The sequence below is a fragment of the Pseudorca crassidens genome, chromosome X, assembly GCF_039906515.1.
Source record: "Pseudorca crassidens isolate mPseCra1 chromosome X, mPseCra1.hap1, whole genome shotgun sequence".
NCBI lineage: Eukaryota > Metazoa > Chordata > Mammalia > Artiodactyla > Delphinidae > Pseudorca > Pseudorca crassidens.
This window is the reverse complement of record NC_090317.1, coordinates 61,086,749-61,103,801: the sequence shown is the minus strand read 5'-3', so window position 1 is coordinate 61,103,801 and position 17,053 is coordinate 61,086,749. Positions and strand designations below refer to the sequence as shown.

General features: G+C 36.9%; 1 protein-coding gene across 6 annotated transcripts in view; it reads right to left on the bottom strand.

Annotated features, from left to right (window-relative positions):
- RPS6KA6 (ribosomal protein S6 kinase A6) overlaps positions 1–17,053 on the bottom strand; it is a 166,706-nt gene that overhangs the window by 93,161 nt on the left and 56,492 nt on the right. For all 6 annotated transcript variants that reach the window (XM_067722337.1, XM_067722339.1, XM_067722340.1 and 3 more), the window contains one exon: positions 5,245–5,361. In XM_067722337.1, coding sequence (XP_067578438.1) covers positions 5,245–5,361 — 117 coding nt within the window. The remainder of the gene's footprint in view (positions 1–5,244; positions 5,362–17,053) is intronic.

Below are 17,053 nucleotides of genomic sequence, written 5' to 3'. Positions count from 1 at the left end.
ATGTCAAATTTAACACACCTATAGCCTACCCTCGGTCTCCTTTATAATGAAGATTCACTAGAAAATAAAATTAGTATTTTATAAATGAACAGTGCTAAATCAGGCTTTTTAATCACAGAAGAATATATTCAATCTAGGATAGAGAGAATACAAACACAAACTAGATTACCATGGGGTTCTAAATGTCATATAAAACTTATTGAGTGAGCTAAAGAAGCTATGACCCCAGATGCACATTTTCTTACCTGTATTTTTCAAGTTTTCTGCTGTTGGCAAACAAGTGGACTTGTACGTATTTGTATAGATGATTTCAGTCTATATCAGTTTTTTAAACAGCAGGTTAAATTAATTGCCATAACACACACACACACACACACACACACACACACACGTTTCAAAGCTAAGCAAATGGCATTAACCCTAAGCACCAGACTTAAAGTTTTCATTCAGTTTTACTGACATGGGCAAATAAAGGTAGATAAACAGTTTCCTCTTTCCTAATCAATATCATGTGACCAAGATGTTGACAACAAAGGAGTCAAGTCATTTCGTGAGTGTTGACTACACCACAAGTAAGAGAACTATCTTTCTCAGTCTCTTCCAAGAAAGCAATTCTCAATATTTTTGGTCTCAAGAATTCTTTTACTTTGCTGTACAGTAGAAACTAACATAACATTGTAAAGCAGCTATACTCCAATAAATATTAAAAAAATAAAAATAAAAACCTTAAAGATGATAAACATAATAAAAAAAAGAATTCTTTTACAATCCTAAAAATTACTGATGACTCTAAAGTACTTTTGTTTTTGTGGGTTTTATCTATTGATATTTACTATATTAAAAATTAAAACAGAAAAAAATTAACTATGTATTAATTCATTAAAAATAATAAATACCTGTTATATGTGAATATAAATATTTTTATACAGATAACTATATTTTTTCCAAAACAAAAAAATCAATGAGAAGATTGACACTGATCTACATTTTTGCAAGTCTCTAATATCTGGCTTAACAGAAGACAGTTGGATTCTCATATCTGCTTCTACATTCAATCTGTTGCAATTAAGTTATTTTGCTTAAATTATAAGAAGAAAATCAGGCCTCACACAGATATGTATTTGGAAAAGGGAGTACTATTTTAATAGCCTTTCCATATAATTGTAGTTATTCTTTTTTGATACGACACAAGAATTTGACAAGTGGCAGTTTCTTAAAGATTAGCTGCAATGAAAAATCTGAAACCACATCAATTAACTGTCCATATTCTTTTATATAATAATCCATGATCTACCTGACACTTTGAATGGATTTTGTACTGATGTCTGATTTGATAACATCATGTGTTTGGTCAACTCAAAAACATTGGGTCACTGAGTTATTCAGATCTTCCAAATGTTGACAGTAGCAATCTCATCAGGAAAGTCTTTTGAGTATTGAGAACAGTTGAGCCTACAGTGGCAAATAAAAATTTTCCAAAATTCTAATTTTTTGCTTCAAAGCTCGAATTTTATCATTGACAAAAATATTATCAGTTGTTTTCCATGAAATAACAGGTTCGCTCCATTCATTTTTGAGAAAACATCTACCAAATACCCAAGTCTAAGTAACCATAGTTTGTCGATCATTCTTTCAAGTAAAAATGCTTTTCCATGAAAAAAGTGTCTAATTTAGCTCACAACTCAAAAAATTACAAAAGTGCTCTGTCTTGAGACAATCATACTTTTGGTATGCAGCTAAAGTACTTTGTGTACTTCTCAATTTCATCACACAATATTAAGAAGATGTGTACTCAAGGGTTGATACTTGATAAATTTAATCACTGTTAAAACCTCATCGAGGACATTCTTAAGTAAAACACATTTTTTTAACTGTAAGTGGGTGACAGTGAAGAATATGATTACTGATGTAGTTTAAAATCACTTCCTTGACTGTGCCAAAGTGCCAAAAGTTTTACGAATAATATCTTAGTATTATAAAACAGTCTTGACCTTGAGAACCCCCTGAAAGTGTCCTGTGGATATCCAGGGGTAGTAGACCCCACTTTGAGAACCACTGTTCTAGAACACAGCCTTTAGTGGAGTTGAAAAGAATGGAATACAGAGGGTAAAAAGAGACAATTAAAGAAGAAAGAAAAACCCAAAGCACAAAGCAGCCACTTTTCCCCTATCTCTTAAAACACTCACTAGTATCTCAATATGGCATCTAATAGAAGCCATCATTCACAGTCTAGAGATATAACTGTTTATTTGTTCATTACCTGATTTGTTCTTTTCGGGTCTAATGAGTGAACTTTCCTAGCACAAGAAAACATCATCTCACTCTGCTCTCTTCCCATCATCAACTACAGAAGAAGCTGCATGACTTCAAACTACTGTTTCTAAAAACATCTCTTTCCTGATCAGAGAGGTTTCTTTTCAGTCACTCTAATCCAATTCTCAGAAATTGTTCAGAAGAGAAATGAATGAGTAAATTACTCCAATATACTTTTCTCTCTGTCATATGGACTTTTATATTTTCCGTTAAGAAGCGTTTGCTGAAGTGAACTGCAGAACTGCACAGCTTTAACACTGATTGAAGAGAAAGGACCATTTGCAAGAAATTTTAAGTTGTAAACATATATTTTTAAAACTATCTCTTGATAGCTAATCAATTACTAAGGAGGGCAAGGGTTTGATATTTTCAAAAATCCATTTTTAAGTCCTATATTTAAAGGCTTTACTATCACAAAAGCAAAAATAATATGAAGCATGAATGTTAAAATGTATGTATGCTTTGTGTAAATGATTTGACATGTGAAATATACGAAAGGCTAGTCTGACAATGTCAAACATGTTTTCAAGTGTTTTATTTTATTGTGTTTTAAAATAAGTAATGTAAGTTGTTTGGTATACTTCATTTAAATTCACACATTACTTGATGTGCTTAGTACAGAATTTTATATGCATCTTTTATGATAATGCATGCTTCTTTAAAGTACAATTTTACAACTGATTTTCGTAGGATTTTCCCAATTAAATAGACTATACAGATGTTCAATGTCACAAAGCGTTATATAGGTTAAAATTCCATTTATTGCATTTTAACAATGGGACTTTCACAGAAAAACTTATAAATAAGACTGCAGCCCAAAGTTTCTTGGAATTGCTCCTACACTTATCTGATTCACAGCCTTGGCCAAATTCCTGAATAGGTTCAGCATATAACAAGTCCCACCCACACAATGCCTACGCAAATGACATAATACTGACAAGCAAGTATGTTCACATCCTAGGAAGAAAAAAATAAGCCACCTCCTTAATATTTCTTTGGTTGATGAACTGCACAAGGATCACTATTCTGTATTTTAGTATTAGGAATTTTTTAAAGGCTTCTATGATATCCTTGTTAAACCAAAGTTCCTGTACAAAGCTGAGTGTTCCCTGATTTTTTTAAGGACTGCATTGACAACTTGTCAGCGTGTTGCTATAATTAATGTGAAGATGTTACTGAAGACATTTCATTATGTTATACTGTATTTTCTTCATGAAGCCCCATAAGAAAAATTTCTCTGGTCTGTTTGATCTGTTTCTTAAAGATACTGTCAATAATCATACAATTAAATGTTTCAGCCTCTTTATAATGGCTGCCAAAATATTTGTCTTCACTTTTGCCCCATTTCTAGGCCCTTATACCATGCATCTGTGAACAACAGAGTTTATTCCTGGCTTCATCTCATCTTTCCTGCTCCAATTTTTCTGCTTCCATCATCTTCCCCACTTATTTTAAATTTTATTTTATTTAGTATTCATCTATGAAAGCCTTAAATCCTTTCTGGAACAAAGCTGGATATAAATAAATACACATATGAATAAATTTACATATATCAAATGACAAAACAAATACTTTTAATGGCTTGAAATGATTGCCTGGTGATATTTTATTTGAGTCGCTATGTAAGCATTTATATATTGGGGATGTAAAAGAACTTCATCTCTGTTCTAAAATTAACATCATAAAATATAATGTAAAATATTTGTTTATATACTGTACTTCTAGTAACTTTAAAAAATAAAGGTGTTCAAAATGCACATGCCTACTCTACAGGTCAGTTCTATAAATACACCCCCCACACATACAATCTATTGAAAGCTCCTTCTAGTTTTACTCTCCCTAGCACAACTATTCAAGTCCTATCTCCTTGTCATCATATACCTCCTGTACCAATTCACTGCCAAACCATAATCCACCTTAGCTTGTACTTTTTGTGTCCTGAAAATGTTTCTCTATATTTTACATGTTGTATTCTATACCACACAGGTATCAGATTACTTTAAGACAATTATGTCTACTTTATATTAACCAATGTTGTTTTTTAAAGTGTTATACACAAACCAAGTGTTCAATAAATGTCTTTCTTTTATAATGTTTCAGAGCATAATAAATAAGCAATGCTCAACTTCCTTACTTTCCCCTTTGAAACTAAATCTCAGCCACCCTGAAATTAGTAGTTTCTCATTAACTTCCTCCCCTTAAATTGCCACTGTTGCTGTTTCCTAAAGGCTGTTACTTAATATGTGTATGCAATACTTTTCATGTCTTAGATGTTAGGTATACAAAAGTCAGGAACCAGACCTACATACATCTTTTCCAAGAATCATATACCATTAAGCCCTTAATAACCAATTTTAATAATGAGTGTCAGAGTTTATCTTCCTCAATTTTGCTTTTTCCCTTGAAATTTAAGCCCTTTGAAGGCAGGAGTTTCACATAATCCATATATCACCCAGTACTTACCATAGCTGTACTTTACACACATATTTGCTTTAAAAGATGATAGATTAATTTATGTATTCAGTACATGAATTGATACATACATTCTGGCTTCTGTGATAGAGCTAAGGAATACAGATGAAATCACCAAGAAAGAAAGCTAAGGTCATGCCAGCATGTGAACAGAGAAACAAGATCTCTTTTACAAAATTCAAACTTTCTTGATTTAGGCAGCTAATAAATAGCATGCTATATTTTGTCCTAGAGATATCAGTGATCCCAGGGGATTAGAAAACCTTTATTATTACAGAGAAGAATAAAGAAATTGAACTAAAAATACAACAGAAATAAAAAGCAGTAAAATTAGAGCCGCCTTTGTGTGTATCCTTTGACAATTTAGAAACAGCACATTTATCAGATTTCTACCTATGTGTATACTTTTTTTGTTAAATGTTTAGAAGAAAAACAAATGGGGAAAAAGGCATCCATTACCTTTCCAAAGGATCCCTGACCAAGAACTTTGAGTAACTCAAATTGTGCAGGATCTGCTTTCTCATATCCTTCCTTAACGTGATGAGTAATAGGGATTTCTTTAACAACTCCTTCATCCTGAAAAAAGAAATCCAAGCAATACTCAAATATACTTACAACATCTTATTATTAGCTCCATTTAGAACCAGAAATCACAACAGAAATAATTTAATACCTAACTCCTTAAATCTAGCACAGAGTTTTATGGGCTACTAGCATCCCCATTTCCTGGGTTTTCTAACACATAGAGATAGAACATCACCACCACCACCCCTATTATATAATTTCATGTAAACAGAAGCATGTAAAATCTATGCTTCAGCTTCTGTTCCAACTAGGTAGAGACAGAAGTAAAACATCAACAACTAACAGAGTCTTAAGAACCTCAATGGAGTATGACTTATGAGGTAGATGCAGAGAAAGTCAAGAGATAGATAAAACCTTGTAAATTGTGGGACATGACAAAAAATGTGAACCTCAAGAGTTCTTTTAAATAGTATTTCACTATACCATTTTAAGTAGTCAGTAATATATGAATATTTAAATGTCCAGCTAGCCATATCAATGAAAAAGAAACTAGCCTAGACAAACAAAATCTGCAAAGCCCAAAAATATGTTTCCAGGCCATGAGCCTACTTTTATTGAAACTTTATATATAAATTATATGCCAGATTTACTACCACCTGGGTCAGGCAGAAGGAAGTCACCTTGGAAGTGTTTCTGCTCCTTCATATAGGACTCTATATCAAGACTACGCTCAGGTGAACTGTAATTCTAGTCCCTAGCACAGTAGCTAGGATGAAAAAAAACCCCTCAAATGTATTATATATCACAAAATAACAAAAGCTGGGATATATTATCCAACCTTCTGACACTATAGGGGAGAAAACTGAGACACACAGAGTTTAAGTTCACATGACTAGTTAATCATGATGTCTAGAAGTCTTGGTAGCTTTCCATTATATCATATCAATTCTGGTCTGGATGGCAAGAATGTTCCCAATCCATTCACCCTTTAATTAACTGATTAATCAATGGCGACTGTGGTCATAATGGGCAAGAGCATGGTCCCAAGTAAGGGGGCTTCATGGCAGCTAAAATAACTGCCATGTTACATAAGTAGTCAGACATTTACTCTCAAAGAAGGGTATCCAGCAGAGGAGTTTTAGCTTTAGGTATTAAGAACCACTAATCAGTCAGAAATGAAGTATCTGTTCTGAAAATATGTCCATGGATGTTTCTTATACATCAAAAGAGTATTTCACTGGACTCTTTTTTTTTTTATTTAACATCTTTATTGGAGTATAATTGCTTTACAATGGTGTGTTAGTTTCTGCTTTATATCAAAGTGAATCAGTTATACATATACATTATGTTCCCATATCTCCTCCCTCTTGCGTCTCCCTCCCTCCCACCCTCTCTATCCCACCCCTCTAGGTGGTCACAAAGCACCGAGCTGATCTCCCTGTGCTATGCAGCTGCTTCCCACTAGCTATCTATTTTATGTTTGGTAGTGTATATATGTCCATGCCACTCTCTCACTTTGTCACAGCTTACCCTTCCCCCTCCCCATATCCTCAAGTCCATTCTCTAGTAGGTCTGTGTCTTTATTCCTGTCTTACCCCTAGGTTCTTCATGACTTTTTTTTTCTTAGATTCCATATATATGTGTTAGCATACGGTATTTGTTTTTCTCTTTCTGACTTACTTCACTCTGTATGACAGACTCTAGGTTCATCCACCTCACTACAAATAACAATTTCGTTTCTTTTTATGGCTGAGTAATATTCCATTGTGTATATGTGCCACGTCTTCTTTATCCATTCATCTGATGATGGACAGTTAGGTTGCTTCCATCTCCTGGCTATTGTAAATAGAGCTGCAATGAACATTTTGGTACACAACTCTTTTTGAATTTTGGTTTTCTCAGGGTATATGCCCAGTAGTGGGATTGCTGGGTCATATGGTAGTTCTATTTGTAGTTTTGTAAGGAACCTCCATACTGTTCTCCATAGTGGCTGTACCAATACACATTCCCACCAGCAGTGCAAGACTGTTCCCTTTTCTCCACACCCTCTCCAGCATTTATTGTTTCTAGATTTTTTGATGATGGCCATTCTGACCGGTGTGAGATGATATCTCTTTGTAGTTTTGATTTGCATTTCTCTAATGATTAATGATGTGGAGCATTCTTTCATGTGTTTGTTGGCAATCTGTATATCTTCTTTGGAGAAATATCTATTTAGGTCTTCTGCCCATTTTTGGATTGGGTTGCTTTTTTTTTGTTATTGAGCTGCATGAGCTGCTTGTAAATTTTGGAGATTAATCCTTTGTCAGTTGCTTCATTTGCAAATATTTTCTCCCATTCTGAGGGTTTCACTGGACTCTTTTAAATAGCTATGAGAGTGAGTTTCCCCTTTTCAAGGCGTCTTTTTTGTAAAAAGTCAAGGACCTTTTTTAATGCACATACATATGTTCTGTAGCTGACATTTTGGAATTATATTAAAGTATGGCATATCTTTATGCACTTTTGCAATACATGTACATCAAAAGCAACGTCAAATTGTATACTCTTATTAATATTATTTTAACTGATTTTATACCACATATTATGAATGTAGTAATAGTCTTCAAAGAATGGTATATAACAAAAGCATACTGGAAGTTTTCTCCAGTGTAAAGAACACTGACGGAAGAGTCACAGCCTAATTTTTCCTCCTAGTTCTCCCATGCATAAGCTAAGCAGCCTTGGCCAAATCACAAACTACTCTACTTCAGTGTTCTCACATGACAAACAGATTATGTTAGACTGTTCTTTAAAGTCCCCTTCAAGTCTGTGATATTATATTGAACACAATATAATATTTTTATGTTTAAGAAGGCACTTCAGTTTCTGCCACATTTAAGATCATCATTATAAACATGGGTCATGACATCGGTTTTTAAAAACATTCAGAGCTAGGAAACAACTGTACTCTATCCTACTTAGTTTCACCAAACCTAAGCAAGTCTTCAAAAGGAAATGTCTGCTCAATGCCTCTTCTAATTAAAATCCACATATGCCCATCTTTTAAAAATGCAATATCTCTTTCAATTTTCAGCAGCATTACACTATAAAATTTCAAACATGAAAATGCTATAAGAAAAGACATCTTTTTCCAGCAGACAGCCAGCAAAGAATATTGTTACACTGTGTCCTAACAACTTATTACCCTGTCTTTCTCTCCCACTAGACAGGTAAGCAACCTGTATCCAGGTAATATCACATTCATGTCTGCATTCATAATGCTTAGCACAATATTTGTTTGACCTTATGGGAGCAGACAGCCAAAAAAATCCAACCAATTTCATAAAAAGGGAATGAAGAGAAACTTATTTTCTAAAATAAAGATTTGTAACAGTAAAATTAATCAATAAGAAACTTCAAAATTATTTTTAAATACCTTTTTAAATAACAGAAAAATATGTATGAATAATTTATTTTTAAACATATAAAGGTAATAGGGAAACAGGAGATTCATTCTGAATAATGGAATTATGTCAATTTTGAATATAACTGACTTTGTGATGACAATATATCTAAATTGAATAATATAAGCATTTTTCCTTAGATATGAGGAATATAAATAAACATTTTTCCAGATAATTCATGATTTGGCCACGCCACATGGCATGCAGGAACTTATTTACCCAACCAGGGATCAAACCCGCACTCCCTGCAGTGGAAGTGCAGACTCCTAACCACTGGACCACCATGGAATTCCTCATGATCAGTATTTTTATTACACTGTGTTGTACTCAACACAAATGAAGGGTATAATGACCCCAGAATCTGCACTTTTAAAAAAATGCTGATATTAACTTACTGATTGCTCATCTGCCTGTTATAGATATATGTTCCTAGACAAACAACTATATGTATATTACTAAATTATAGATAGTTTGCCTTTAAGTAGACAGTTGTTTACAATGCTCTAGTTTCAAAAAAATCACTTATAAAATATTCATTCAATATGCATGTTTGGTTCCCACCCTCAGAGATTATGGTTCATTAGAATTAGGATGGGGTGGGGGGAAGGAGTCAAGATGGCAGAATAGGAGGAGACAGAATTCATCTCTCCTGTCAAGTGCATAAAGAATACATCCACAAATGGAACAATTCTCATAAAGCACCGGATAAACATTAGTGGAAGACTTCAGACACCTAAAAGGACAAGAAAAACCCCCTTGCAATGGGGTAGGATGAAAGAAAGAAAAAAAGTAAAGGGGACTCAGGAAGGTGAAGTTCTTGTTGTTGTTTTAATTTTTTTTTAATATATATTTTTCTATTTTTACTTTGATTTTTTTTGTTGTTGTGTTTTTTTCTTGTATTTAGCCCTTTTTTCCATTTTTGATCATTTTTATGTGTTTTATGTTTCTTTGCTTTTTTTGATGTTTGCTTTCTGTTCTTATTCTGCTTTTCTTCTTTTTTTTTCCTAGTTTAGCCTTTATTGACTGCTTTCATTTTTGAGTTATTTTGTTTGTTCTCATTTTATGTTTTCTTGGGGTTTTTGGTGTGTTTCTTTGTTTCTCTTTGTTTGCTTTTGTTTTAATCAATTGTCTTGGGTTTGGTTTGTATGTTTGTTTTCTTTCTTTTCCTGTGTTGTTGTTGTTGCAGTTTTTTGGGTTTTGTTTCTGCTATTTGCATTGGGTTTTGTCTGTCTGTTGGTTTTCTTTTCCCTTTTTTTCTTTTTTCTCTGGCCACAATGCGCTGCTTGCAGGCTCTTCATTCTCTGGCCAAGGGTCAGGGCTGGGCCTCCTGGGTGGGAGTACTGAGTCCAGGATGCTACATCACCAGAGGATTCCCAGGCCCAGGGAATATTAAAGTACCGTGTTTTTTTTTGTTTTTTGTTTTTGCAGTACACGGGCCTCTCACTGCTGTGGCCTCTCCCATCGCGGAGCACAGGCTCCGGACGCGCAGGCTCAGCGGCCATGGCTCACAGGTGCAGCCGCTCCGTGGCATGTGGTATCTTTGCGGACCGGGGCACGAACCCGTGTCCCCTGCATCAGCAGGCAGACTCTCAACCACTGCACCACCAGGGAAGCCCCAGGCCCAGGGAATATTAATTGGTGTGTGTTCTCCTGGAGGTATCCATCTCGACACCAAGCCCTGACTCCGCCCAACTGCCTGCAGGCTTTACTGCTTGACACCTCATGCCAAACAACCAGCAACAGAGGAACACAGCCAAACCCATCAGCAGACAGGCTCCTAAAATCGTACTAAGCTCACAGACACCCCAAAACACACTAACTGTTGGGGCCCTGCCTATCAGAGGGAAAAGACTCAGCTACACCCACCAAAGCACAGGCACCAGTCCCTCCCACCAGGAAGCCTACACAAACCCCTGCACAACCTCACCCACCAGGGGGCAGATAACAGAAGCGAAATGAACTACGACCCTGGAGCCTGCGGAAAGCAGACCATGAACACAGTAAGTCAGACAAAATGACAGAGAAATATGCTGCAGACAAAGAAGCAAGGTAAAATCCCACAAGACCAAATAATGAAGAGGAAAGAGGCAATCTACTTGACAAAGAATTCAGAGTAATGACAGTAAAGATGATCCAAGATCATGAAAATAAAATGGAGGTATGGATCAAGAAGATACAAGAAATGTTTAACAAGGACCTAGAGGAGTAAGAACAAACAATCAGTGATCAACAACACAATAAATGAAATGAAAAATACACTAGAAGGAATAAACAGCAGAATAACTAAGGCAGAAGAAGAGATAAGTGAGCTGGAAGACAGAATGGTGGAAATAACTGCCATGGAGAAGAATAAAGAAAAAAGAAAGAAAAAGAAACAAGGAACGTCTTAGAGACAGCACTGAACGCACCAACATCTGAATTATACGGGTCCCAGAAGAAGAAGCAGAAGAGAAAGTGTCTGAGAAAATATTTCAAGAGATTATAGTCAAAAACTTCCCTGAAATGGGAAAGGAAATAGTCACCCAGGTCCAGGAAGCACAGAGATTCCCATACAGGATAAAACCAAGGAGAAACATGCCAACACATATTAATCAAACTAACAAAATTAAATACAAAGAAAAAACATTAAAAGCAGCAAGGGTAAAGCAACAAATAACACACATGGGAATCCCCATAAGGATACAAGCTGATTTTTCAGCAAGAACTATGCAGCCAGAAGTGAGTGGCAGGATATATTTAACGTGATAAAAGGGAAAAACCTATAACCAAGATAACTCTACCAGTAAGGATCTCATTCACATTCGATGGAGAAATCAAAAGCTTCACAGACAACCACAAGCTAACAGAATTCAACACAACCAATCCAGCTTTACAACAAATGCTAAAGAAACTTCTCTAGGTGGGAAGTACAAGAGAAGAAAATGACCTACCAAAACAAACCTAAAGCAACGAACCTAAAGAGCTAACACCTATCTTTCTCAAACTCTTCCAAACAATTGCAGAGGGAGGAGCACTCCCAAGCTCATTCTACAAGGCCACTATCACCCTGATACCAAAACCAGAAAAAGATATCACAAAAAAGAAAATTACAGGCCAATATCACTGATGAACATATATGAAAAAATCCTCAATAAAATACTAGCAAATTGGATCGAGGGGAAGATGGCAGAAGAGTAAGATGTGGAGATCACCTTCCTCCCCACAGATACATCAGAAATACATCTACACGTGGAATAACTCCTACAGAACACATACTGAATGCTGGCAGAAGATCTCAGACCTCCCAAAAGGCAAGAAACTCCCCACATACCTGGGTAGGGCAAAAGAAAAAAAAACAGAGACAAAAGAATAGGGACAGGACCTGCACCAGTGGGAGGGAGCCGAGAAGGAGGAAAGGTTTCCACACACAAGAAGCCCCTTCGCGGGCAGAGACTGCGGGTGGTGGAGGGGGGAAGCTTCGGCACTGTGGAGGAGAGCACAGCAACAGGGGTGCAGAGGGCAAAGTGGAGAGACTTCCGCACAGAGGATCGGTGCTGACCAGCACTCACCAGCACTATAGGCTTGCCTGCTCACCCACCAGGATGGGCGGGGCTAGGAGCTGAGGCTCGGGCTTCGGTCAGAGCGCAGGGAGACGACTGGCAGCGAGAACACAGCATGAAGGGGTTAGTGCACCACGGCTAGCCAGGAGGGAGTCCAGGAAAAAGTCTAGACCTGCAAATGAGTCAAGAGACTTTTTCTTCCCTCTTTGTTTCCTGGTGCGCGAGGAGAGGGGTTAAGAGCACTGCTTAAAGGAGCTCCAGAGATGGGCGCCAGCCATGGCTAACAGCGTGGACCCCAGAGACGGGCATGAGACGTTAAGGCTTCTGCTACTGCCACCAAGAAGCCTGTGTGCAAGCACGGGTCACTCTCCACACCTCCCTTCCGGGGAGCCTGTGCAACCCGCCTCTGCCAGGGTCCCGGGATACAGGGACAACTTCACCGGGAGAACACACGGCGCGCCTCACGCTGGGGCAAAGTCACGCTGGCCTTTGCCACCGTAGGCTTGTCCCGCACTCCATACCCCTCCCTCCGCCCGGCCGGAGTGAGCCGGATCCCCTGAATCAGTGGCTCCTTTAACCCCGTCCTGTCTGAGCGAAGAACAGACACCCTCAGGTGACCTACAAGCAGAGGCGGGGCCAAATCCAAAGCTGAGCCCCAGGAGCTGTGCGAACAAAGAAGAGAAAGGGAAATCTCTCCCAGCAGCCTCAGGAGCAGCGGATAAAATCTCCACAAACAACTTGATGTACCCTGCATCTGTGGAATACCTGAATAGACAACGAATCATCCCAAATAGAGGAGGTGGACTTTGGGAGCAAGATTTATTATTTTAGCCCCTTTTCCTCTTTTTCTGAGTGTGTATGTGTATGCTGCTGTGTGAGATTTTGTCTGTATAGCTTTGTTTTCACCATTTGTCCTAGGGTTCTATCCATCTGTTTTTTCTTTTTTTTAACTTTTTAAAAAATCATTTTTCTTAATCATATTTTTTTTATTTTAATCACTTTATTTTATTTCACCTTACTTTATTTTATTTTCTTTTATCCTCTGTTTCTTTCTTTTTATTTGTTCGCACTTTTATTTTGAGCCATGTGGATGAAAGGCTCTTGGTGCTGCAGCCAGGAGTCAGTGCTGTGCCTCTGAGTTGGGAGAGCCAACTTCAGGACACTGGTCCACAAGAGACCTCCCAGCTCCACGTAATATCAAACAGCAAAAATCTCCCAGACATCTCTATCTCAACACCAACACCCAGCTTCATTCAATGACCAGCAAGCTACAGTGCTGGACACCCTATGCCAAACAACTAGCAAGACAGGAACACAACCCCATCCATTAGCAGAGAGGCTGCCTAAAATCATAGTAAGTCCAGAGACACCCAAAAACGCACCACCAGACGTGGAACTGCCCACCATCAACCACCAGAACACTGGCACTACTCCCCTCCACCAGGAAGTCTAAACAACACACTGAACCAACGTTAGCCACTGGGGACAGACACCAAAAAACAATGGAAACTAAGAACCTGCAGCCTGCAAAAAGGGGAACCCAAACACAGTAAGATAAGCAAAATGAGAAGACAGAAAAACACACAGCAGATGAAGGAGCAAGATAAAAACCCACCAGACCTAACAAAGGAAGAGCAAATAGGCAGTGTACCTGAAAAAGTATTCAGAATAATGATAGTAAAGATGATCCAAAATCTTGTAAATAAAATAGAGAAAATGCAAGAAAAATTTAACAAGGACCTAGAAGAACTAAAGATGAAACATGCAATGATGAACAACACAATAAATGAAATTAAAAATACTCTAGAAAGGATCAATAGAAGAATAACTGAGACAGAAGAACAGATAAGTGACCTGGAAGATAAAATATTGGAAATAACTACTGCAGAGCAGATGAAATAAAAAACAATGAAAAGAATTGAGGACAGGTACAGAGACTTCTGGGAGAACATTAAACGCAACAACATTCGAATTATAGGGGTTCCAAAAGAAGAAGAGAAGAAGAAAGGGACTGAGAAAATATTTGAAGAGATTATAGTTGAAAACTTCCCTAATATGGGAAAGGAAATAGTTAATCAAGTCCAGGAAGCACAGAGAGCCCCAGACAGGATAAATCCAAGGAGAAACACACAAAGACACATATTAATCAAACTTTCAAAAATTAAATACAAAGAAAACATACTAAAAGCAGGAAGGGAAAAACACCAAATAACACACAAGGGAATCCGCACAAGGTTAATAGCTGATCTTTCAGGAGAAACTCTGTAAACCAGAAGGGAGTGGCAGGACATATTTAAAGTGATGAAGGAGAAAAACCTACAACCAAGATTACCCTACCCAGCAAGGATCTCATTCAGATTTGATGGAGAAATTAAAACATTTACAGACAAGCAAAAGTAGAGAGAGTTCAGCACCACCAAACCAGCTTTACAACAAATGCTAAAGGAACTTCTCTAGTCAAGAAAGACAAGAGAAGGAAAAGACCTACAATAACAAACCCAAAACAATTAAGAAAATGGGAATAGGAACATACATATCAATTATTACCTTAAAAGTAAATGGATTAAATGCTCCCACCAAAACACACACACTGCCTGAATGGATATAAAAACAAGACCCATATATATGCTGTCTACAAGACACCCACTTCAGACCTACGGACACATACAGACTGAAAGTGAGGAGATGGAAGAAGATATTCAATGCAAATGGAAATCAGAAGAAAGCTGGAGTAGCAATTCTCATATCAGAAAAAATAGACTTTAAAATACAGACTATTACAAGAGACAAAGAAGGACACTACATAATGATCAAGAGATCGATCCAAAGCGAATATATAACAATTGTATCTATTTATGGATGCAACACAGGAGCACCTCAATACATAAGGCAAATAGTAACAGCCATAAAAGGGGAAATTGACAGTGATACATTCATACTAGGGGCCTTTAACACCCCACTTTCACCAATGGACAGATCATCCAAAATGAAAATAAATAAGGAAACACAAGCTTTAAATGATACATTAAACAAGATGGACTTAATTGATATTTATAGGACATTCCATCCAAAAACAACAGAATACACATTTTTCTCAAGTGCTCATGGAACATTCTCCAGGATAGATCATATACATCATATCTTGGGTCACAAATCAAACCTTGGTAAATTTAAGAAAATTGAAATTTTATCAAGTATCTTTCCTGACCACAACGCTATAAGACTAGATATCAATTACACGAAAAGATCTGTAAAAACACAAACACATGGAGGCTAAACAATACACTACTTAATAACGAAGTGATCACTGAAGAAATCAAAGAGTAAACCAAAAAATACCTAGAAACAAAAGACAATGGAGACACAACGACCCAAAACCTATGGGATGCAGCAAAAGCAGTTCTAAGAGGGAAGCTTATAGCAGTACAATCCTACATTAAGAAACAGGAAACATTTCGAATAAACAACCTAACCTTGTACCTAAAGCAATTAGAGAAAGAAGAACAAAAAACCCCCAAAGTTAGCAGAAGAAAATAAATCATAATCTCAGAACTGAAATAAATGAAAAAGAAATGAAGGAAACAATAGCAAAGATCAATAAAACTAAAAGCTGTTTCTTTGAGAAGATAAACAAAATTGATAAACCATTAGCCAGACTCATCAAGAAAAAAAGAGTGAAGACTCAAATCAATAGAACTAGAAAAGAAAAAGGAGAAGTAACAACTGAAACTGCAGAAATACAAAAGATCATGAGAGATTACTACAAGCATCTCTATGCCAATAAAATGAACATCCTGGAAGAAATGGTCAAATTCTTAGAAATGCGCAACCTGACAAGACTGAATCAGGAAGAAATACAAAATATGAACAGACCAATCACAAGCACTGAAATTGAAACTGTGATTAAAAATCTTCCAGCAAACAAAGGCCCAGGACCAGATGGCTTCACAGGCGAATTCAATCAAACATTTAGAGAAGAGCAAACACCTATCTTTCTCAAACTCTTCCAAAATATAGCAGAGGGAGGAACACTTCCAAACTCATTCTACGAGGCCACCATCACCCTGATAACAAAACCAGACAAGGATGTCACAAAGAAAGAAAACTACAGGCCAATATCACTGATGAACATAGATGCAAAAATCCTCAACAAAATACTAGCAAACAGAATCCAAAAGCCCATTAAAAGGATCATACACCATGATCAAGTGGGGTTTATTCCAGGAATGCAAGGATTCTTCAATATACGCAAATCAATCAATGTGATACACCATATTAACCAATTGAAGGAGAAAAACCATATGGTCATCTCAATAGATGCAGAGAAAGCTTTCGACAAAATTCAACACCCATTTATGATAAAAACCCTGCAGAAAGTAGGCACAGAGGGAACTTTCCTCAACATAATAAAGGCCATATATGACAAACCCACAGTCAATATCATCCTCAACGGTGGAAAACTGAAAGCATTTCCACTAAGATCAGGATCAAGACAAGGTTGCCCACTCTCACCACTCTTATTCAACATAGTCTTGGAAGTTGTAGCCACAACAGTCAGAGAAGAAAAGGCAATAAAAGGAATCCAAATCAGAAAAGAAGAAGTAAAGCTGTCACTGTTTGCAGATGACATATACTATACATAGAGAATCCTAAAGATGCTACCAGAAAACTACGAGATCTAATCAATGAATTTGGTAAAGTAGCAGGATACAAAATTAATGCACAGAAATATCTGGCATTCCTATACACTCATGATGAATA